The sequence below is a fragment of the Prorops nasuta genome, unplaced genomic scaffold, assembly GCF_024137725.1.
Source record: "Prorops nasuta isolate Cenicafe-Biocafe unplaced genomic scaffold, Cenicafe_Pnas_1.2 PNAS00011, whole genome shotgun sequence".
In the NCBI taxonomy this organism is placed as follows: domain Eukaryota; kingdom Metazoa; phylum Arthropoda; class Insecta; order Hymenoptera; family Bethylidae; genus Prorops; species Prorops nasuta.
The window spans coordinates 3,594,867-3,618,150 of record NW_027116808.1 but is presented as its reverse complement, the minus strand read 5'-3'; the positions used below and the strand labels follow the sequence as shown (position 1 = coordinate 3,618,150).

Sequence of the window (23,284 nt, the reverse complement as noted above, 5' to 3'; positions counted from 1 at the left end):
ATTATTCAGGATGAAATTAAATTTCCAACAAACTCGTAATTAAATTCCAGATGAGAATAAGCAAGGACGACATGTGGATAAGGACGTACGGCAGATTATACCAAAAATTGTGCTCGACCACATGCGAAATTCCAATTGGGATTTATAGGACGCAGGACACGACGATATCGGACAGTTCTCACGTGAGTGGAGATTTCAATAATCTCGCGGTATGGTTAAAGACTTTAATGGTAAACCCTGACAGTGTAATATCGCTCAGGTCAGAAATTTGAATGTCGCCTGTGACTAGCGCATGTTCATGCTCTCGCTCTATTCAAGCCTCCCATCTCCCCACTTCCGGTCTCTGCCAGCCAATAATAATCAATATTCGATACCCGCATCTTGCTACAATATTAGATCACTGATCAATTATTTAATACATCTTATGACTATATATACATAGATATAGATAGATATAGATATCTAACTTTATAAGTCTCTCTCTCTCTGAAAAGTTCCTCTATCTCTTTCTCTCTGGACCCCATGTGACCCCCGATCCTCCATAGTGGAATGAAATATAGAGAATTAGGCGAGGCGCGCGTGCAAAGTAGAATATCATAGCGAGAGCAAAGAGCGACGGGGCAGGAAGGAAATTAGAGTCTCTTTTGAGTAAAACGTGGATCCGCTTATTATCGTTTTTGGCAGGGCGACTCAGATGCAGAGAGCGACGCCGGCGTCGGCGTGACGTACAAGGTGCGTCATTCGACGGCTGCCTCGTGTCTTGCAAATTGTGCCTCCCGAGACAAGGGTGCCTCAGCCGTGAGTACCGGTCGATCCGTCTCTTTATCGATGTTTCTTCCTCTCTTTCTCAATTCAACACTCTTGAACAGACTTTATCAGGTAACCATTCTTCACGATTCCCTCCTCCTTCACCGACCACCATTGCTGGTTTTTGGTTACCTGATAATAACACTTTCTTCACTCTTCGTCACTCCAAGCTCACTTGGCTTCTCGCATATATAAGCACCAGAATGCAAACTTTCAAGGTGCGGGTACACAGGGCGCGTGTAATACACGCGAGGCGCGTGAAACGTGTGGAGTGGACACGCCGCACGCCCTACCCAAAAGTCCGTGCCGCGAATGTATTTCACACGCCTTGTACCAGCACCTTCGGCTTAACCTAGTTCCTTGGAAAAAAATGTCTTCCTCCATCTCGGCATGTTTAATCCTGAAAAACTCTCGAATGTTTCATCAAGATCCTGCGAAGTAATTAATAACGAACACATTTTTAACTCAGTACTCCGTAAGCTTGGGAGACGAAGCGAGGGACAACCACGCACAGCAGATCGAGAGAGCGGAGATAGCGAACCTCGTGAGGTCGAGGATGGAGTCGTTGAATCTGCCAATAGCCGACTACGATGACGTGTCGGAGAAGAGGAGCAGCCTCTCCTACGTGATAATCAATCCGAGCTGCGACCTCAAGTTGGAGGAGGGTGATATAGTGTATCTGGTACGGCCGAGTCCATTCTCGGCCCAGAAGACCTTCGAGCGTCACAATTCTCGTCGCAAGAGCAACATAAGTTTCTGCTCGGCTCAGTTGGTATCGCAGATGAGCGCTGCCGTCGCATCGGCGGGTCTCGGTGGTCCCAGCCCCGCCGGCAGAAGAGGTTCCGGCTTCGGCCTGTCGAGGGCGCCACCGTTGGGGACCACCAAGTCCAACTCGCTCTCGCTCCCGGACAGTCCGACGGTGGCGGGAACCCTGCGTGGTCGATCCAACTCGCTCAGAGTGGTGGACGACATTTTGCTGAGACGCAGCAACTCGCTGAGGCAAGGACTGTCGATGAACCCGAGGAGGAAGAGCAGTTTGGAGGACATCGGCCTGGGGGCGCTCTCCCATCCATCCAACCACAATCCCATCAAGATTGCGCTGAACGGCTCGATCGGGCTCGAGGTGACGCCACCGGAAGAGGGCGGCTGCCAGGGCCTCGTCTCGGCCAGCAACACCGGGATCCTCGACGTTGGTCTGCCTTCCATGCCCATCCTCAACGCTGGCCTCGGACCCCAACTCGGCCCCGGACTCGGAGGATCCCTCGGCGGCTTGTACGACCCAGCCTCCATGCAGGCTTCCCTCGGACCCGCGCAGTCCGCTCAGATCCAAGGATCGTCCCCGGATCCCCCGCACATCCAGGGGACGATAGTATGATATAACCTTATGTGGGGGCGCAGATACTCTGGCGTGACGCGAAAAAAATGGCTCTAAGCGTTCCCACATGCGTGTTAAGCAAATATCAGATCGCCAGACTACCTCTCGCTCTGTTCAACACAGTCAAAATGTCTACTAAGTAAAAATGTATGCTAGTTCAGACGAAAAACTATATTTTCTGCTATCCACCGACATCCTCGGTGGGATTTTTTCTCTATATTTCTCTTCAAAGCGCGATCGAACCTCGCAGATTTTTTTGTCACCGTCTTGTCCTCTCCGATCATTGCGTTTCTCAGACCGTTCGAGTTTCGTTCGTCCATTCGTCACTCTTAACGAATTTGTAAGTTTCGTACGTCGAGTCGTGTGAGCATCGACTTTGTAAGATGAGACCAAATTAAAATTATATACGAGAAGACGACGACGTTCCGCGCGCAGCAGGCTTGTGCCGAGAACAATAACGTCGTGTCTGAAATAATAATGTAAAAATTCAGGCGAGAATCGTCTCTTGGTGGAAGTAAGATGTATGCGCTTACCAGGAAAATAATTTTGTACCAGCGGACGTTCAAATATTTATGCATATGCTAATGCACACACGGATCTATAATATTATACATAGTATATATATACATACATACATATATATATATATATATATATATATATATATACATAAGCGTATATGACCATTGTAATCATATCATGACGAGAGCGACAACGTAGCGAAAAAAATAAAAATCATCTTATGCGTATTTATAGGGTGCGTTTTTAGACGAGACCTAGGTCACTTAGGGATATACGTGTTTTAAGGTTTAAAAGAGAAAAAAAACAACAGATTGCTCATAACGCGTCAAAAGTGCTTTCAGTGTCAAACTTTCGGATCCTGAGAGGAAGCAGAATAGATACGAACGATATTCATTAATTAATTCTAATCTGAAAGCTTTGCCACATTCGACGAAGGAAAATGATAAATTCGATGAAGCACACGATTATATCTATATATGCTTGTTGACTATACGCTGGTTCTCGTTGAATTTCACTGATTAATCTGCTGGTCAGAATAAAGATTTGATTTTCACTCTGGTGCTCTGTCGATTTTATTGCTTATCCTGTAATTAAAGGAAGAATTAATTATCATAGTATTTTCATAGGCAAGTTGAGGACTTATCCTCCCCTCTCTTAGATAACCATAATCGAGGATTAGACAATTTTGACAGTACGACCAAATCCACGAAGCGATCCAATTAATTGATCTAGTTGGAGAGACGATCGAATTAAATTATAAGAGATCGATTAGTCATAGTGTTTGAATTCGAGTTATCGATCAGATTAGTTAATAAAATCCGTTGAAAATTAAATTACGAGATTATAGACGGAGTTAACAAGAGATCAGTCTTTAGTCAAGAAAATTATCATTAGTAAACTCTCAGTCTCTTTCACTGATTCTAATTTGGACAATCCGTTATAATGAGTTAAGGAAATAGCTGAATTAGCACGAGTTCTCACGTATCAATGAAAAAGCGCTTTAGCAATTGGCGCTTCCAGCCAAATGCAATCATTCTTTGACCAATTTACACTTTCAATTCTTTGCATTGCTATTTCAATTTTTAACAACAATTTTCTCTCTCTCTCTCTCTCTCTCTCTCTCTCTCTCTCTCTTTCTCTCTCCCTTCTCTGTCTCTGTAAACTTCGCCATTTGATTATATAGGAAGCAAGCACCGCTGACAAGCGAGAAATAACTTGTAGAGTTTTGTACATAGTTCATACAAAGCAACATATTTTTCGGCGAAGAAAGTACAAGGATCATTTTCTATGTTTTAAACCCAGCAACAATGTGCCACGAGTCGAGAGCTTCATTCGCGTCGACGAGTAAAATTAGCCAACTATATATATATATATATATATATATATATATATATATATTATTAATTAATGGCTGGATCGATCGAGCCGACGTTCCTCGACTCGGTAGCAACGAAAAATCGACGTAGACATGGGGATTCCAATTGTTAATGAAAATCGAAGAAAAAAACCAATGTAGAAGTGAATTTTCGACTAGAAACAAATTGATTAGCGAGCGCGACACTCTTCAAAATGTGTAAATAATTAATGGTAGAAGCGATGGAGAAATATAGGTTCATCGTAAATGATTTCAATTTGATCGAATAGAAATATTACGCGATAGAATGGAAACGATATATACTCATACTCCATTATGCGACAATGTTTCTTCTGCCCGAAAAGAACAACGTTTCGAGCTGTCCGTAACGAGGAGACTATAAAGTATAACGTCAGGTACGAAGGGAAATAGTCGTATTAGTCAATTAATTCGTATAAAAATAATTATGAAATAGAGCAAATGTTTTCTTTCGTGCCTGACACACGAGGAAGATTTTGATAATCTTGCACCCTGTAAATTAAACGATTCCTTTGTTAGATAGCCAGATTTCATTTGCCGAAACAAAATACCTCCATTGAGAGCGAGAATCACGACGAGAGTTTCTTCGTTTCGGACAAGTTCGAAACCGCACCGCCCAAAAGATCGATCGCGAATCGTTGACCAATTTTTTAGCTCCTTAGAGAAAAATTTAATTTTCCTTTCACCTACTCGCGTTTACCTGCCAAAATCGTCACGTAAGCAAAACATGTCTCACGAATGTCGAGCTGCAAAAGCTGAGATGGCACTTTGTGGCTCGACGAGGAAGAGAGAAAAATAATTCTTTTCATCATCTAACGCGAGTTCCCGAAGTCTGCATTTCATTTGAGAAGATGTCTCCAATGTTCTTACAATAAAAATTAAGCGACTAAGCATTCCCTGACCACGAACAAAATTCTAGGAACGATTGTACTACGCGATGTAAAATACTGTGAAGGGGGAAAACAGGAGAAAAGAGTGTATCGATATTTAAAACACGTGACTCGCGCGTTACGTGAGTGTAAATTTATTATAAATAAATTATTATAAAGCAATACGATCGTATGTACACTTGTGTTTCCTTTCCCTCCTATACACACACACACACACACACAGGCACACACACTGTGGTATCTCTCCTCTCTGCCAAAATCGATTCAACACAGTAGGTAAAAACGATACCTATACATATCCATAGAACACTCGTACGTGGAATGTCTGTTTATTCGATATAACTCTGCATGTATAATATATACATAAATCAATTATTAATATATAATATATAAATACACAGAAATGAAGTAAAAACAGTTAGGAACTGTTTTTCACAGGCTTCAGAACGTTTTCGGTGAACTGTCCAACGATGTTCCCTCTAGGATAGTAGCACGCCACAATCACACAAGTCCCGTCTCTCTTGGCCATAGCAATTCCCATCTCGCTGGTATTTTTCCATACAATTTGGGTAAAGTGACCTGAGAACAAACCATTCGCTATATACAATAATTATCACAACGTTCAAAACTCTCTGTCTCTCTGCGAAAAACTTACAAGTATTCAGAACTTTAGGCTCGACGCCATATTTGTGGTCCTTCTTCTCCGAGTACCATTTCGAGACAACTTCTCTCGCAGCAACGATTAATTTAGGATCCGAACACTGCATGGAATAAATATTCTCGCCATAGGGAGAAGTCGATTGTGGTATCAGTTTATTAGTGTTGAGCAGAGTGTTCGCCCATGCCTGTAAAAAAATTCTTATAGTTCATCGTCCTTGTACATTCTCCCAATTAACGTGTCATCTATCTCGTTTAAATATTCAGTGATCTCGTGCAAATAAATAAACAATGAGAAATTACTTTGGCCGCAGCTGTAAGTTCAGAGTTCAGTCTTAGGTCGGAGACCCTGTGCCTCCTTCTGTATTCGTTGTGGACCGTCAGGGCTTCCTGCTGCCAGGCCTCTTCGTCGAGGACTACTTGCTCTTTCGGATCGGTGATCGTTATCCTTTTGCTAGGACTCGAACTGCACGGTGGCAGGACGTTGTCGGAAAAACTGCCGAGAAAATTACCAGCCGGACTATAATTGCACACTACGTAAATCTCGCCATTTCTGTTCCTCGACATTCCAACTCCCAATTCAATGCTGTCTCTCCACACCACTTGGGAGAAATGTCCAGTTTTCAGGGTCGTTGGCTCTTTCCCGTACTGGTGCTGCGTCTCTTCGGCATACCTGAAATATATTTGTAACAATGACAAATTCTTCTCGCAAGAATCACAAGAAATTTCTCATTTTCCATGACGTGGACAAATTTTACCATTCGTTCACTGCTTCTTCGCCTCCAACCACCGTCTTTGGATTGGAGCTCCACATACAGAAGAGGTTCTCTCCGTAATCAATGTTCGTCCTGTGCTCCAATCTACCTCTAGCTGCCAGAATATTGGCCCAGTCTTGGCTCGTCTTGCACAGCTAACGATCAAACGCAAAAAAAAAAAGAGATTACAGCAAGGTTACGAAAGTTTTAATTTAGATCTGGACATAAGCATACCTGTTTGCTGAGTCTCAACGGTGGAACACCGTGCCTCGTCCTGTAGAAATTGTGCGTCTCGAGGCACATGTCGATAAATTCCTTCGGAGGACCCGATCTGCGTACAGATGGTTTACGCGTATCAGTCTTTGTTATCTACGACACATTAGAAAACAAGATTCAATCTCTCGAATAAACCGGAAGAACTGTTCAAAAATGCCAACTGACTTGCAGAGTGGGTTCCCCATATATAGCTACATGCTCGAATAAACTCTCGGCCGAAAAGAAAGAATTTTACGCGCGAGAGCGAGCAACGAGTCCTGGCGCTTCCGGTTAAAAAATTGACCGACTCACTGCGGGAAACGAGCGTATCTGTACACGACGGAGCAGCAGGAGATCGGAGAGATAGCGAGCGAGGACACGCTTGCGTAATTGCAGCTTTTCACGCCTAATGTCGTAAAACTCGAGCAGCCTGAAGTTGACGCGATGATAATGGACTGATGACACTCGGTAATCGCGACTCGTTTCGCTCGAGGCAGCGACAGGTTCAAGGTGTGTCGCAATCCGAATAGCCGAATGGAACGGAGCGAGGAAAGCGAAAGGACGAAAAACGGAAATTAACGAAGAGCAAATTATCAACGTCCGCTCTTATTCCCAAAGATTACCTTTCCGTCGTTGGGTAAGAACAGGGTGTGCGTTTTATTTTTAGAAGAGGGAGACGTGCCACGCAATAATATAATGCAACCACGAAATATACCGTAACAATAACGGCAGACCGGTCTTTGCGAAAGGGAGCGATCCTGACTCATCGACAGATGGCCGAAAAAACTCTCAGGTAACGAGACCCGAACGCGACGCATCAGGGTCGCGCGTCAGGATGAATCATAAATTGTTCATCCAACGTGCCATTGACCCACCGGATTGTATTTACAATAAGGTTCGCCGTTCTTCCTCCGAGTGCCTCATCGTGGACCCTCGTTCTCGTCAATCCCCAACCGATCGACCAAAGGTCGCTCCTTTACCTGTGCGGGAGAAGAGAATCTTGCAGAGTCCGGGGACGCCGAGGATGACCTCGCACTGCTGTAAGACATCCCGTCGCTACCTAAGCTACCGTGGAAACTACTGTTGAAGGAATTGGTCAAAGGTCCCGGGGACGCTGGTGATGCAGTCAACGGTGATTTCGACCTGACAGACTCCGTCCTCGATCTAAAATTAAAGCAATCCACTCTTCAAACCTCGCAATCTCTCTTTACACTTTGTCGGAAGATGCCGATAAGACGGAACCTGGCTCTTGCGCGACAGGCTGATTATCACAGTGGAGCACAAAATGCAGGTGCGACATGAATTATTCACGAGGAGACTCGTGGAGAATTAATCGAGCGCCATGATTGGTTGATTTGCGAGTGTTTGGGTGCATGGCCATTTGCATCGGCGTCAATGAGGGCGCGAAGGCTGAGAGCGAGGATGAGCAATCTTGATCGTGCGATTCGCGCAAATGGCTGTTACGTGGTGCATTGTGAGAACGTCGAGTGTAACATCTAATTCTATCTCTAATCTAAATGGTCTAGCCTTTCATTAGCGAGCTGAATACTGTTCGCACCAAGTGCACAGCAAGATTGCAAGTGGAATTTTAGTCGAAACAAATTGTTAATTAAGTTGGAATTGCTGGCTGAGCATTCGCTTGTAAATATCGTCTATATAGTGTTGTTTTCCATCACTCTTTGCATGAAACGTATTTTGTTTATCTTCGAAATTTCTCGCTGGCTCTTGTGCAGGTTTAGGGCCCTTGCACTGCGGGCCAGTTCAATGGATGCGACGAGTAAACACACGAGCGTGGGCGACAAGCCGCTTAATAGAATCCACAACGCGACGAATAAGAATCATGTATATGATACACGTATACGTGAGCAAAACTCACGATCCCTCTCAGTATTCAGCAGGCGAACGCTCTAAAGAATCTAGGAGAAAGTTCCACTCTTTGCTCTTGGATATATTCTCGAGAATTTCTGCCAAATTTTCCTCGCGTTCGTTCGAATTTTCTCTCGTGGGCAAAATTCTGGCAAATTATTGCAGAATATTTTGCCATGTTTCTTCTTGGAATTTGGATCCACGTTATTAATGAAGTTATTACACAGCTTTTATTTATTATTATAATTAATCAGAATCAGTCTTTAATGTGCAAGTTACAGCAGAATTTCGCTACGAGTGAGAAAATCACTCTCGCGCTTGTCACGTGACTCGAGGAAAACGAAAGTGCGAACTTTCTTTTTTGCGACTGCGGTGCAGGTTTGGAAAAACTGCTCGATTCGCATTATCGATCAGTTTCTTCCCGTCAAGCGATTATTGTTAAAGGGAAAATGGAGTATACCTTTCGTTGGGTATCTGGTCGACAAAACCGACCACCTTCTTCCTGGTCCCTTTCACGCTGAGCGAGGGCATACTACAAGGAATTTTTGCACGACATCTAAATCAGTCTTACAACCTACTATATTCTCCCTAGTCAAAATGCTTTCTCGTGTATTATACTTTTACACATCAAACTCATGCGTTTTCCACTCTAAAATTAAACTAGATTACACGACAAAAATATTCTTTATTTCAATTATAGGATCAGCAAGAAAGAAACGGTAATAGAATAATAATTATTACAAGTTTATTATCAAGAATATCGATATATTTATAGAGTATATATTCAACAAATATTCATCCATGCGACAAATCCGAGCTGCATGCATTGGTCTCTTTATAGTCACATGTATGAAAAAATCAAGTTGTTCGTTCACCTGCTAGACTTTGGCGTGACAATATCCCTGGTCTCCGAGGTATATTTCCTCTCGGCGCGGCCGCCATTGAAGAGTTCCACAGTTTCCCTCGTGACCGTCTCCAAAAGTGGTTCTCCACCACGACGACCCTTGCTGAAGGTCCTCTGGTCCATTTTCCGGACCATAACGACCCTCGACAAGGGTTGATTGAATTCATGACCGTGCATCGTTGGTGGAATTACCGCCAGGGACTGAGATAAGGGACCCCCGATCCTCGGGGACCTAAAAGAAAAATCGCCCATCCTAATATATATCGTCTATCTCTCTCTCTCTCTCTCTCTCTCTCTTCGTCAACTCTGCACAAAGAGGACAACCTCCGAATAAGGACCATCTATTCACCACTCGTGCTCGCGTTAAAACTCGCGCGAGACTGAAAAGCTCACGCTGGAAAGTCACTCTAGTTGATTAATTGTGTCCAATCGGTGCGGCGCCCCGAAATACACTCAACAACGCTGAACGAGCCGATTAATTTAGACCTCCGTGTCCATAAATTAATTAGACGGTTCCGTCGACTCGCCCACGTGCCGAGCGAGAATTTCACCGCGAAAAGACGCACCGCGTCGGTTGCATCAGCATTCGTGCGACGCGTTGCTGAAAAAATCCATAACCTTTCGTGTCCGTCGCTTCGTTATCCTAATGCAGTATATATATATATGCGCGACCTTGGTTTGCGAAAAACGTTCCAAGGATTTTTTAGCCTCTGCGTTATTATATTAATAGAAAATGGAGTAAGGTGGGAATTGGATTTTTGAACGATAGAATGGAATTACGGTGGTTTTAACGGAAATTATTATTTAACGATCCATTCGAAGAAAAAACGTAAGATTTCGCGTGTTCATGCCTTCTTGACTCGTTGATCTGCCGTTAGCCTTGCGTAACGCCATGGATGAGTTTCTTGCTCGACTGCAGACAATTTCAGCCGAGTTTCTCTCCAGACGCTCTCCGGGCTCCGCTTGCTTTCCGAGCGAACGATCGACTCGATTTCCGTTTCAATATCCCAGTCAGTCCATCAGCCGTGTCGAGCGAGAAACCCCCCTCGATAGAATCTTCCGCAAAAAACTCAATCCCGCGCTTTTTTCTATACCAAGCTGCGTCATCCTCCAAGGTTAAATATCGAAGAAAACTTCTGGGAAACGAGATAAAACTGCGGAGAGCGAGCCTGCGGGGGTACCGCGGCGAAATATTTCGAGAAGGAACAATGGAATTTACAGCGTTCTCCGGAACTCGATGAACAAAGAGAGGTCAAGCTGGAAAATCGCCTGGAATTTTCTGCTATCGCCCGACGCCATTAAGATCGTATCGCAAGAATCGTAAAGTCATTACGAAGAGGCCTGCAGCGAATCGTCGCAACGACGACTCTCGCTCGATTTTCTTCCAATTTCAAGAAGAACTCGAATACGAACCTGAAGAAGCACTCTTATCCCGTCACTCGCGATGCGCTCGGATAAATTTTGTAATTAGCGTTCGTTGGATAACCAAGGCCCGGTTTTTTGTAATGTGAACGCGCGCGAATTTGCGAAACTCGCACCTGCGGCTTAATTAATTAACTTACGCCGTGCGGGAGCGAGGATCACTGGAGGATCCGGCAAGAAGCCTCCATCGCCAAGACCACTTTTCTTGCTTTATCTCGACGAAAGAAACATTTTACAGAGAGAGAGAGAGAGAGAGAGAGAGAGAGAGAAGAACGCCGTGAGAATAACGCGCTTTGGAGTTGCGGAGTGGACTGAGAGGAGAGCGGCACGAGCGTGGCGGCCACGAGTGAGCGCCAGCTCCTTCTCTCTCTCTCTCTCTCTCTCTCTCTCTCTCTTTCGCGGAGCCCCGCAACACAAGGAAATGTGGCCAATTAGCCGTTACTCGGCGCACATGCCTTAACGAACTGGACACTGCAGCTGCAACTCTTCCCCCACGAACAATTTACAAAACAAACTCGATCACTCTTCCTTCGTTCTCAGCTGCCAACACTCTTATTCAATTTTCTTCTCGTTAATCGCATTAATTAGAATCTCTACGAACGAGATTCGATATTTAAGATTATTATTATTATTCGCAGGAAAAAAATGGCGGTTGCATAATTTGCAATTTTCTGTCGTACGAGGGAACGTTGGATGGATTGACAGCTGTGGATGTGGGGCAGCACGTGGTTCGGGAGAATAGAACGAAAGAAGGAGTGGGAGTTGGGGGGGGGGGATATATAGAAGGATCGTATAGAACTGCCGGCCGCGTTCGCCACTCCGACCGTCGAGGTAAGAAACGACTGTGCCGAGCGTTGCTCGATCTCCTCGGCTCCTTATGTTCCAGAGCAGTGATTCCGGTCAGCTGGAGTAGCGGTACTCCCTCCCCCCCCCCCCTCCTTCATTCTTCAATTATTATGCACTTTTCATAATACACGGTAGCCAATCCATTCCCAACCTCTCCGAGAACCTCCATTAACGCGATCCAATGTTACTTCACGTTTTTTATCTCCTTCAAAGCAACTCGCGCAAAGACCCACCGTCGTTCACCCTCCCCCCCCCCCCCCACTCATGCGCTGCATTGGTGCATCAAACGAACAATCTTCGCGCGGTAGAATTTTTTTGCCCCGAGTGAAAGCCGAGAAGTTTATCGAAGAACGAGCGATAAAATAAGTGCGACCATCGGTGAGCGGGATTTTCGCGTCTCGCGAAGAACGAGCCAGCCGGAAACGCGCTATTAAACGAAGAAAATCGTATTTAGCGTGAAACTAATAGCCACGAGCGAGATTTACGAGACGCGGAAGCGGCTTAACTGGATTTGCATGGGTGCGTAGCACGCGAAGCTCCGACTGCGAATCGATGAAATAACGAGAATCCTGAGGATCGTAAATTTGTTTAAAAACAACGAGTTTTCTCGAAAACGATATTGCTCCGACCTTTCGCCAAGGATATTTTTAGTCGCCGCTCGTAACCATCGAGCATCGAGCGAATTGAATATTAATATAAGCGTTGCAGCTGCGGAGGAACGTCGAGAACTGCAATTAAGTCGCTAATGGGTTCGCCCTAAAGCGATCTTGCGTCTGTTGTGGAAATACCAGCCTCGGGATGCTAATTTGTCCGTCGGGTTGCATTTTTCGCGACTCGCGCGATCCTGCTTCAAGCCAATTTTCCCGCTAAACTCCGGCGTGACTCGACTCGTTGCGAAACAATAACAGGGACGTCGATAGTTGGCAAAAGTTTCGCCGAATCAGCCGGGCTAATCTGGTTGCCGTGCAATTTGCCGTGCAATTTTGCCGATTCCTCCAGCTTTGCCTTATCTCACCCCTCTCCCCCCCCCCCCTCTTTCTCTCCCTAACAAACTCCTCTTGTTTACGACGCTAAAAGTTTCTTCGTATTCCGACAGCCATTCATCCGTTCTCCAGCGTTATTTATCGCGCCAATCAAACCTCGGGAAATCGGTTAAAACTTTTCAAAACTCATCATCCCCGATTCTAACGCTCCGTGCCTTTGAAAAATTTGCAAGTTCAAGGTCAAGCCTGGAGGACCAGGGTCTCAAGGTCAAACGCGGGAGAGAGTCAAAGGTCGGAGAGGATCGAGGAGCTTCTTGGTGTTCTATTATCATCTCGCGCAGCGTCTTTTTCTACCGGAATTCTCAAAATGCGACACGATTGTAAAAAAATATTTCTAAACACAATCGATTCAACCTTCACTCGTTAAAATCAACAGAAAATTCCATTCCGTCGCTCTTCTTCGTCCAACACTTTTTTTTCTATCGAAAACTCTTAGACGGAATCCCGCCGATTTCCACGAGGAATAAACCAACAATGGATGTTGCGCAATCGGTCCGAGTAATTATCGGTTATTACGCACGCTCGCGTGTATCTTGTGACGTCGATGGACTATTGGCTGGCGCGAAAAACTCTTTGTATCGAACAAAGTGGAAGTTTCGTCGGAGAATTTCCGAGTGAAAAGAGTGCCGAGGTCGAGCGAGGATCTTTTCAGCTCCGAAAGGCGATAATTAGCAATTGCGTAAGGTATCCGGAGATTCTCGCGACGCTCTAATAACAGGATGAGCGGCCGCTTTTTTGCGCGGCCCCGACCGCTCTTCGCGACGCTTGCCGACGCTTGACCTTGGATTTTGGATCGTCGTCGGCCCGACCGAGAACCCGAATGGGAACACTTTCCGCGCGTTCGTCGTTGCGCTGTTACGCAGGAAGTGGAGCGGACACAATTATCGTCGACTGGTGAGAAAAAAGTTGAGAAAAGTAATGATATTTTTTCGTAATTAAACGAGTGGTGAATTTTGTGGTTAAAGGAGAGGAAGCGACTTACCTGATGGAGTAGGACCTTCCTGATTTGGAGGTCATTGCACGGACGCTTGCAGCAATCGATTTCCCGTGCGTCGCACGACGTCGGCGCCTCGGTGGAAAGCTGCAGCCACCCCCACGCTCCTTTTCTCGGATATGCCAGATCCACGCTTTCCTCCTCTCTCTCTCTCTCTTTCTCTCAGTAGCCAGCCTGCCACGTGACTATGTACAACTTACTCGCTGCACAACCGAGGGATTCATCCTCTTCAACTCGCAGACGAATCGATATTCCATAGGCGTCGACCTTCAAATTTTCCTTCCACCCCCGGATGCACCACCGGATGCTTCTCTTCGATATTCCTCTCTCTCTCTCTCTCTTTGTACACTCGGTGTTTATTCTCGTCCTCTCCTCTTCAATAGAATTTCACACGTCAATAATAATCTCGTCTCCGATTCAACCTTTAAGGCAACACTCACGGCAAACGTAAACAAATCACTGCGACCAACCTGGGTCGTTCGTGTTTATTTTCCCTTTCAGAGCGTAGATTTACGTGTCACTTTTATTCCACGACTCAAAGACTTTTTTACCGTATATTAACTACGCGTATCAGTCTCCGTGTAGAGACAAACGCGCATCTTACGTATGTACATTTATCGTTTATCAGTTTTATGGCCACGCGCGCACAATAGGCAAACACCGGAACGTACAAGCGAACCTGATAACTTTTTTACGTGACGTTAACGACGCTCATTGGCACAAGGTAAAAACGATTTGAGGAAAATTGTAGGAAATGCTTTCGCATGCGCATCGATATCGACTGGCAGAGGCTGATTTCCGGCTGCAAAATTCGCTCATATGTCAATGAAGCACACACGTGGTCCGCAATAAAGTGGCTGACGCGACGAGGTCGAACGGGCCGACCGGAATGAGCATTCGCCCCAGTCGTTACACATACACTCTTAGACTCGCGTATATAGCACCGGTCGGAAAATGCACACGTGTGGTGGAAAATGGCACAAAGCGGTTAAGGCTCCCGAACACCAATGATCTTTACCGATTCTCCTTCGTCTCGTCCAATCGGTAAAACTACAAGAAAATCCTGTGGAAATTAGGCACGCGTTCCGAGTGGAAAATTCTCGGAAAACTCACCGAATCGATCGATAATTCGATCCCTGCTATATTCGACTCCGAAAGTGGAAAATTCTTTGGAAAGGTACATCCGTACTGGTCTTTACGACACCGGAAGGGGCTGTAAAGCCCGAGGGGTATCATCGAGTCCCTCGAGACTACAACTACCGAAATTAATAGCTCGGAGCAGAGAAGAGTTTTCCAGCGGTGCGGTATATCGTCCGTGCCACGACGTGACTTCCTATCGACCGTATCGCACTGCGGCGACCACTCAGACTGATGTAGGAGCCTCGTGTCGCGCAGGTTTCATATATATAAAGTACACGCGCACGCGTCCCTCTACTTTACGCGCACTCACAGGTGGCGTCTTTCGGCCGCTATCGTTGAAAAACACGAAATTCCGATACACAATCTTCCTCGAGATTCAAAAAGTACACAAAGACGACGAGTGGCACCGCTCGAATACCTGGAATGATTTATCGTGGTGAAAAACACGAAACTCGCTTGTTCGGAAACGTCTCGGCAATGAGCATTGTTCTCCGGAAGAAGAGAATAATTAAGAGACACCGAGGCCCACGCGTTTATGATAAACGCTGTGGAGAGAGAGTGTTTTTCTCGTCGTTCGTTTATTCGTCCCTTTTGTGTTCAGAGTAAGTGGAAGGTATATAATGTCCCGGACGTTTCAGAATCAAATACAACGAGACCGACGAATTTCAGCGAGCACTTTGATACAGTTGTTAGTCTGGTATGCGGTGGTCGACGAGTAATTTGGTGGAAAATGCAGGCGTTGGCCGATTTATTAATGGCGCGCCTTCGTTCTCTTGTATAATATAAGTATATAGCTATCGCTATTGGTTGAGGAGCGTCGGGACGCTAAAGCGAGTGTCGCTCTTACAAGTTCCAGTTGAGTCGCGATCACTCGGGAATTTGGCCAAAAGCCACATAACTCACGGTAGACTCGTGGAAACGAGCGGACCTTCCAACGATTTTCACGATACTCGCCTCGCAGCTTCGAGGAATGTTTTTGCTGCTTTGAAGCTTCGTCCTTGCGAGTCCTTAGCGAGGTTCGCGTCGCGTCTCGAAGATATAGCCACGGGCGGACGGGCCCTAATTGCTGGCTGACGTTCTGGCTAAGAGAGAGCGGAGCGGTCGCAGCACTCGCGAGGGCCGAGGCGTGTTTTGGTGTGGCGAACTAGAGGACGCGGCGTGGAAGAAAAACAAAAGACGGGGACTGGGGAGTCGCGTGCCGGGAGTTCCAGACGCGTAAATCGTTCAACGCTCGGCTTTTCGCATAAGTGTGCATAGCCCGGTTAAATTTAGCGGCTGTCTGGGGATAAGTCTTCTGGACTGCACTTAAAATCGCAGCTTCCGCCATGCCTGTCAACCGCACTCCCCCTTATGATTGATGCGCCCAACGCGTAAACCCGTGCAAAATCACCATCGCGAAAGATTGCTCGTGAAATATGTCGAGTGGCCTTCGCTGAACGAACTAACTCATTATCCTTGTAACTATCGTGAGTGGAAATTGATTTCTTCGTATAAGAATTTTCGTCATTTATTCTCTGCTCCCTCCGCAACAACATCCGGAAATGTTGGCTCGTCTTATTCCGTTCTGCGGATTATGGAGGACAATCGTAGCGCGAATGACGTAACTTTTCGTCGATACTCGCGTGATAGAAATATGCATGAAGAATCTATAGAAATGCATCGAAATGCCAATGCAAGCCTTATCAATACCAGGCTTTGTACGTTTTAACAAGACAAATGAGTCCTTTCAGGTTTCTAACACCTATTTTTCATTGTCTCGACATATTTGACCCCCGTGACCTTTCCCATCGACGCTCAACCGCAACAACTTCAGCTTTGTTATTCAATTTATCCTTACGGATAACTTTTCACGCGGAAAATTATTTCGAATGCTTCGATTTAATAACGCACAGTGTTTGTATACCTTTTTTTATATTTCTTTGTACAACGGTCGATTTATGTGGTACACTTTTTGTATACAAGCGATATATAGGAGGTAGATCGAGAAATGAGTCGTGGATAAGAAAGGATTACGAATACGACTGGAATCGTGAGAAGAAATGGAATTTATGGGAATAAAGATGCAAGAACAAAGCTTTCCTCGGCCTCGGACGGGCCATTAGCCAATAATAAATTCAAAGAATTCGATGGTATGGCCCATTGTTCTCCGATCGTTCTCCAATTGCTACGAAGAAACTATTTTGCACCTACGCTCCCACCTCGATTTCAGATAAGCCCATATACATTCTCGGAGTAATTTATATGCTATATGATTTTCTTCAAAATTATCGACCATAATTATTTCCAACCTTACAATCGACTATTGATATATTATATATATTTTTTTTATATTCTCTTTTCTTGTAAAAACTACACTGGTGCCTTCGTAACTTGGTTGCTCAAAACATTACCGAGTTTTAAAAACCTCTAATTTCCCAATTATTGCAGTGGGATCTATTTCTCACGTGAGAATTAGTTAGGCTCCCATTCACAAGGGGATCTACGAGTTTCATAATCGAGCAAGCGTTAAAATTTCGAGTAATTAAATACCATCTAATAAGAGAGTAATGCAGAATTTTCTGGAACGTTGTACAATTTCAAGACGAAAATTTCTCTCTTGAACTCTGTTTATCACTAAAAGTACCGAGGATTTTTTATACACCTGTGTTTACATTTAAAACGGGTCATTTGACAGCCAAATGGTAGCTTTAGTGTTAAGCATTTTCCAGATTTTCTGTGCATATAAGGTTAAAGGAATGTGGGTTTAAAAAGAATACACAAGGGGAAATTAATCGAAACAAATACGTTTATTTAAAAACAAATTTCTTTAATCAGTTTCGGCTATGAATGACACTACGCGACTTTGAATTTTCAAACGGCACTACGCGTTAAGGATGTTTCGAACGCGCGCGCTTTCACCCTATCGTAAGGTCGCGCACTGCACAAAAAAAACCACCACTGTTATTCACTGAAATTTTATCGAATTAATTTAATATCTTATTCGGATTTAAACTAAAATCGATGAAACTTATAGGAATGAGAGTTTTCGACCTTTGGTCTTTGACCACTGCAAGCACAGAAATAAACAACGCAAACGGAACACACACGCGTTTGGTAATTTCGGTGAAATTACGGGAGAACAAGCGACGGAGGTGCACCCTCGCTCGAGGGCACGGGGTGGCTCGGGGGGGGGGGGGTGGGGCCGTCGGCCGCCGCGGTCCCACGTGGCCGTTTCGAAAATTTGAAAAAGAGAGAAACAAGATGGCGGAGCGGTCGGTGGAAGAGGGGGGACCTGCTCGGTCAAATCCGAAAACTGACCTCGTCGCTTGTTCTCCCGTAATTTCACCGAAATTACCAAACGCGTGTGTGTTCCGTTTGCGTTGTTTATTTCTGTGCTTGCAGTGATCAAAGACGAAAGATCGAAAACTCTCGTTCCTATAAGTTTCATCGATTTTAGTTTAAATCTGAATAAGATATTAAATTAATTCGATAAAATTTCAGTGAATAACAGTGGTTGTTTTTTTTTGTGCAGTGCGCGACCTTACGATAGGGTGAAAGCGCGCGCGTTCGAAACATCCTTAACGCGTAGTGCCGTTAAAAAATAATCTTTCGCGAGTGAATATATAATGTGATCAGCGTCATCACCATCGCCACCGAATCACACACATATGTCTTATGGCTGAAAACTCACCGAATGAGTGAGTCCCACGAGTAAAATCGTGGAAATTGTTTTTATCCTAAAATCTTACGGTGTAACAGTTTTGCAAGAAAAAGAAACAAAGTATTAAGATCGTGTGTTCAGTTTTTTAAGAAAATGTTCTAACAATCTCATTTATGCGTAACTTTGCGCGATGTTTGATGAAATTGGTGCGAAACTTTGCGGTCTCTTTGCGATTTTTTCGTCCAGTTAATTTCACGATAACCGCACATACGTGGGGAAATAGTTAAGCACACCTCTCACCGCAAAATGTCGTAAATAGATTATCATTATCTCTTCGGGAAACAATTCCTCGCTAATCCACTAATCCTACCATTTTTATCTCGAAAATAGTATAATATTTGACGAAGGCTTTGTTTTCGTACCAAGTATTTTGTAATTTCCGTTGGATCCGTATTTTATGGCAAGGATTATCGTTAGATTAGCGAGGAGCTTTTATCGTGCAACGATTATTGGTATTCCTTGTAGCTGACCTGGTTACTCGTGAATAGCGAAATTGGTGTCAATATCATTATTATGGCAGAAGGCGCAAACGGACCGGAAGGTGCTAATAATGATAACAACATAAAATAGTACGAACGAGTCATGCATACTATGCACTTCGAGCCTTGCACATTTTCCACCCATTAATATTCACTAATTGTTTATCAATATCTATAAGCGCGATAAAATATATTTACCAAGGTGTTTTCCGAATGTGACATTTTTTTACTGTATATAGCGAAAAAGAGGTCACAATTTAAAAGGTAGAAAAAGAGAATGTAAAATTAGGGAAACGGGTAAAAGGCAATTTGAGTAACTGTGAGAATGCATTAAGGACTCGGGAGCGCATCCTGTGCTGACAAATGAGCCAGCATGGGAAAAAATGTACGCAAGAAACTTACATGGTTAACCATTTTAGCTCGTGTGAAAATATTTTCTAAAACTCCATTATTTATTGCCACATAATTCGTAATGTCTATCACTTACATGTGATATAGTGTACACTAATTGTAAAATTAATAGATCAAGGTTGCACTCAGCCATTTGTTAATTAATCGCACCAATCGTTGATATCAGAAACAATTGGCAATAAGAACAATTGTTACTCACCCAATTGCAAGTTCTCGTAAGTTTTCAGAAACATTCGATACGTCATCATCGCTCTGAATGGAATAAATCGTTTCTGTTCCATCTATCCTTATGTTGCTTCTGCAAGACAAGTCTTTAATGTAATTATTTAATTGCCAGGTAATTACTAATTATAAACGGCTATTAAAAGAATGAAAATAATAATAGGGAAATGACGTCATTTCCTTTCAACCATGTAATCAAGATATATTTTATACGTTAATGTTTTGATTTCCCTATATCATTTTACGTCGTGTTACATGCGAGTTTATCGCTTATTATTTATCATAAATTAACCTTTGATAATTCAGTATACGGTTAAACTTAAATCATGAATGATTTACCGCACTAACCCTGACTTCCATAATCTATAGGTATAAATTTAATTCTAGAAAAAGCAAGACACACCTCTCGTATTGATTTTGATTCATGTTACGCTTTTTGTGACCCACTATCCGATACTTTAATTTAGTCTTCAAATATTTTAACTTACTCCTTTGATTTTAATGTTGACATAGCGCACTTTAACAAGGTACAATCAAATTGCTTTAATGCTCAAATGCTGTTGGCGACTATGTAAGTCAAAGACTGCAAAAGCTAACGTTTATATAGCGGTGAACGAAAAGATAAGAATTGCAGATAATGATTTTCTTTGAAGCATAATAATGCGTCATGCTTATTTAATTATATATAGATGTGATCAAAATACGAAGAATAAGAATATCTGGATTTTGTTATTGATGCAGTCTTAGGTTTGCATAGTTTATTCAGTTTGGGCTTAATTACAATCTTCCATATTGCTTATACGTGTCATAAATGTTCCTTAAACGTTACAACGTATCAAGATTAGTCGAGAAACCTTTTAGAAACATTTCTGACACTGTGTATTGTATTGGCTTCGCATTTAATTTTTTATAATCTTATATTATCTTATAAGCCCATAAAATAATCCGCAGGCTTTCCAGATAAACCGCATTTATTCTACAAAGTCTTCCTATATACCTAAGTGTTACTGTTACCACTGAAATAACAATTCAAGATAGGATTAAATTCGACTCGATCGAGGCTTTCGAATCGTCTCTTTAAAACCAATCGTAATTTTAACAAATTTTGTCTTTGCCGCACAATTCAGCTCTAAATACTTGTAGTAGGCAAAGTCGTAAATCATTGTAAGCGCTTACATCGCATTCTTTGAAAGTTCGTTCACAAATTGTTAGAACCATTCATCATTGTTCGGATATACGCAATTAAAGAAGAGCTTATATATATGTATATCTGTTTGCGTTACAAAGGTTGCAAAATTTTCTGCCAGTAAATCCATGCAGCAATGCGAAATTCCCTTATCAGCTAGTCTGAGCATTTTGCATATGTATGTATGTATACACTATTTGCATATTTGCATTCCGATCGCACCTCAACGCCTTTGGTAATTAACGTTTATAGTGTTGGTAAGCTAGTTATCTGAACTAGGGTCTCTCTGGCCCTCTGGGGTGTCAAGTTGGAAACTGGAAAGAGTGGAATGAAATGATGTATAGCGTGGTTACGGAGATAATCGCGTCAATGAAAAGTGTTGTTTAGTGACTCTCCTAGATATTAGAATAGATATTAAATTGATAAACTACAGGTAATTATAATATTGTCTGTATATGCAATGCCAATTGCAAGTTAAATTAAATTTTTAAATCGTATTAACAATAATGTTTTACTCACAAAATACGAACAATTTCTAAATTTGCTTCGAATGATGTTTGTATAGTTGCATGTACCGGTTTAATGTCTACGATCAAATGAAAGAATATTTTGTCAGTTATTCTCTGCAGAATTAATTGTATTTTATCTACACTAATTTATTTATTCGATTAGTTCATACATGGAACGTAATAACGTTATATTTTCGTTCTTACGGTAAAAATCATTGACGATACACGTGTATACAATAGTTTAGTAGCTCCGTAGTTTTCCATATTGATTTATTATTAAGAAGATATCTTTTTGATAATAAATAGTCATTTTTGTACATCAGTATATGTCTATTATAAATCTCATTAAAATTGTTAATATTAATAGCATTATATTTTTGATTTAATGTTGAAACTTTAAATCTTACAGAAACAATTAATAAGATATATACAGCTTCTGGTTTATTTTGCAGAAATGTCGGAGTCAGATTTATTAGCGAATGATCATATTGATGGTCTTGATGGACTTGAAAATGGCCAGGATGGTGATGCCATTATGCAATGTGATGGAGCAAAGCGAGATTTAAGTGATGCCAATATTGATGATCCAGTATGCTTATAATCTTTAGAACCAGTTTATAAAGATAAAATGTTGGCTGCTAACAATAACGTTATTTTAGGAGCTTGAAGCTATTAAAGCAAGAGTAAGGGAGATGGAAGAAGAAGCAGAAAAATTGAAGCAATTGCAGTCTGAAGTAGATAAACAGATGAATATGGGCAGTCCTCCAGGTAATGAACTATTTATTTCATAAATTGAATCAAATATATTTGGTTTTATTGCTTTTGTGTACTGTAAGTCACAACTATTATTTCATTGTAGCTGGCTCTTTAAATATGTCATTTGAAGATAAAATGGAAGTAGACAATAGATCTATTTATGTTGGAAATGTGAGTAAATTAATTCTCATATTGCTTGAAGTCTATAATTTTTTATAAATCTATTTTGAATTACGTTTGCAGGTAGATTATGGTGCAACTGCTGAAGAACTTGAGCAACATTTTCATGGTTGTGGCAGCGTTAATAGAGTAACAATTTTATGTAACAAATTTGATGGACATCCAAAAGGATTTGCCTATATAGAATTTGCTGAACGAGACTCTGCTCAAACTGCTATGGCTATGGATGAATCTATGTTTAAAGGACGACAAATAAAAGTAATGCCTAAGAGAACAAATAAGCCAGGAATGTCAATAACAAATAGGTAAGACAATTATATTTTTCTGTTTTTCCTTTTTTTTTTTATTTTCACTATATATCTTATTCACTCATATTGGAACAATAAAATTTTATGATTGCAGGGGACCTAGGGGAGCAAGGGGATATAGGGGTATGTCTAGAGGCATTATACGTGGTAGTGCATATTTTGGTTATAGGCCAACAAGGCGGCCAAGGTATAACATTTTACGTTCGATCTAAAAGTAAAAACAAGAAAAATTATAACTCCTTCTCTATTTTACAGAAGTTACAGGCGTGGCTATTACATGCCATACTGACCATTTTAGTCTCATAATGTCATCTGTTTTCTTCAAAAAGGTCAAGGTAAGTCACAAATGAAATTACTAACATCTCCATAATCATACTAAGCTTTTATTTTGCAACTATTTTTATCTCTACCATCAACTAAAATTCCTAATCATGTACCAAAGTTGATATTTAAGTATATACTTGTAGTTTACTTATTAATGGAGTAAAGTGTATAAATTGCATCATTATCAATATGTAATCATTGTCAAGTTGTTAATTGATAGTCTCGAATTGATCTGCAGCTTCACTTTACTTCCATTTTATTCTACTGTTTAATTTAATTAATTCATTTGTAAGTTTTAATTTGGCTATAAGCTAGTTAAAACTTACAAATTTATGTTAAC

At 42.4% G+C, this 23,284-nt stretch overlaps 3 protein-coding genes across 15 annotated transcripts in view; 2 read left to right on the top strand and 1 right to left on the bottom strand.

Annotated features, from left to right (window-relative positions):
* Nucleotides 1–5,149, top strand: part of SLO2 (slowpoke 2) — a 64,708-nt gene extending 59,559 nt beyond the window's left edge. For 7 of the 9 annotated variants that reach the window (XM_066734101.1, XM_066734100.1, XM_066734098.1 and 4 more), the window contains 3 exons: nt 51–182; nt 685–798; nt 1,277–5,149. In XM_066734101.1, coding sequence (XP_066590198.1) covers nt 51–182; nt 685–798; nt 1,277–2,182 — 1,152 coding nt within the window. In that variant the 3' untranslated portion in view covers nt 2,183–5,149. The remainder of the gene's footprint in view (nt 1–50; nt 183–684; nt 799–1,276) is intronic. The other 2 variants (XM_066734103.1, XM_066734105.1) reach the window with 1 other exon arrangement.
* Nucleotides 5,150–5,300: 151 nt separating this feature from the next.
* Nucleotides 5,301–20,282, bottom strand: LOC136777656 (uncharacterized). 5 transcript variants are annotated; one of them, XM_066734108.1, is made up of 9 exons: nt 13,718–16,049; nt 9,396–9,656; nt 8,981–9,052; nt 7,635–7,818; nt 6,634–6,768; nt 6,403–6,554; nt 5,948–6,317; nt 5,643–5,832; nt 5,301–5,566 (listed from the first exon to the last, which is right to left on the bottom strand). In XM_066734108.1, the coding sequence occupies exons 1-9, from the start codon at nt 13,750–13,752 to the stop codon at nt 5,406–5,408; spliced, it is 1,560 nt and encodes a 519-aa protein (XP_066590205.1). In that variant the 5' UTR covers nt 13,753–16,049; the 3' UTR covers nt 5,301–5,405. The 5 variants fall into 5 exon arrangements, with proteins under 5 accessions (XP_066590205.1, XP_066590207.1, XP_066590208.1 ...); XM_066734110.1 differs by lacking the exon at nt 13,718–16,049 and adding an exon at nt 10,987–11,216; XM_066734111.1 differs by lacking the exons at nt 8,981–9,052; nt 9,396–9,656; nt 13,718–16,049 and adding exons at nt 19,659–19,757; nt 20,170–20,282.
* A 913-nt stretch (nt 20,283–21,195) lies between these two features.
* Nucleotides 21,196–22,955, top strand: LOC136777527 (polyadenylate-binding protein 2-B-like). Its single transcript, XM_066733880.1, has 7 exons — nt 21,196–21,300; nt 21,829–21,965; nt 22,036–22,144; nt 22,236–22,303; nt 22,376–22,617; nt 22,715–22,807; nt 22,876–22,955. Exons 2-7 carry the CDS (start codon nt 21,831–21,833, stop codon nt 22,907–22,909), a joined length of 681 nt encoding a protein of 226 aa, XP_066589977.1. The 5' UTR covers nt 21,196–21,300; nt 21,829–21,830; the 3' UTR covers nt 22,910–22,955.
* The last annotated feature ends 329 nt before the right edge of the window (nt 22,956–23,284 follow it).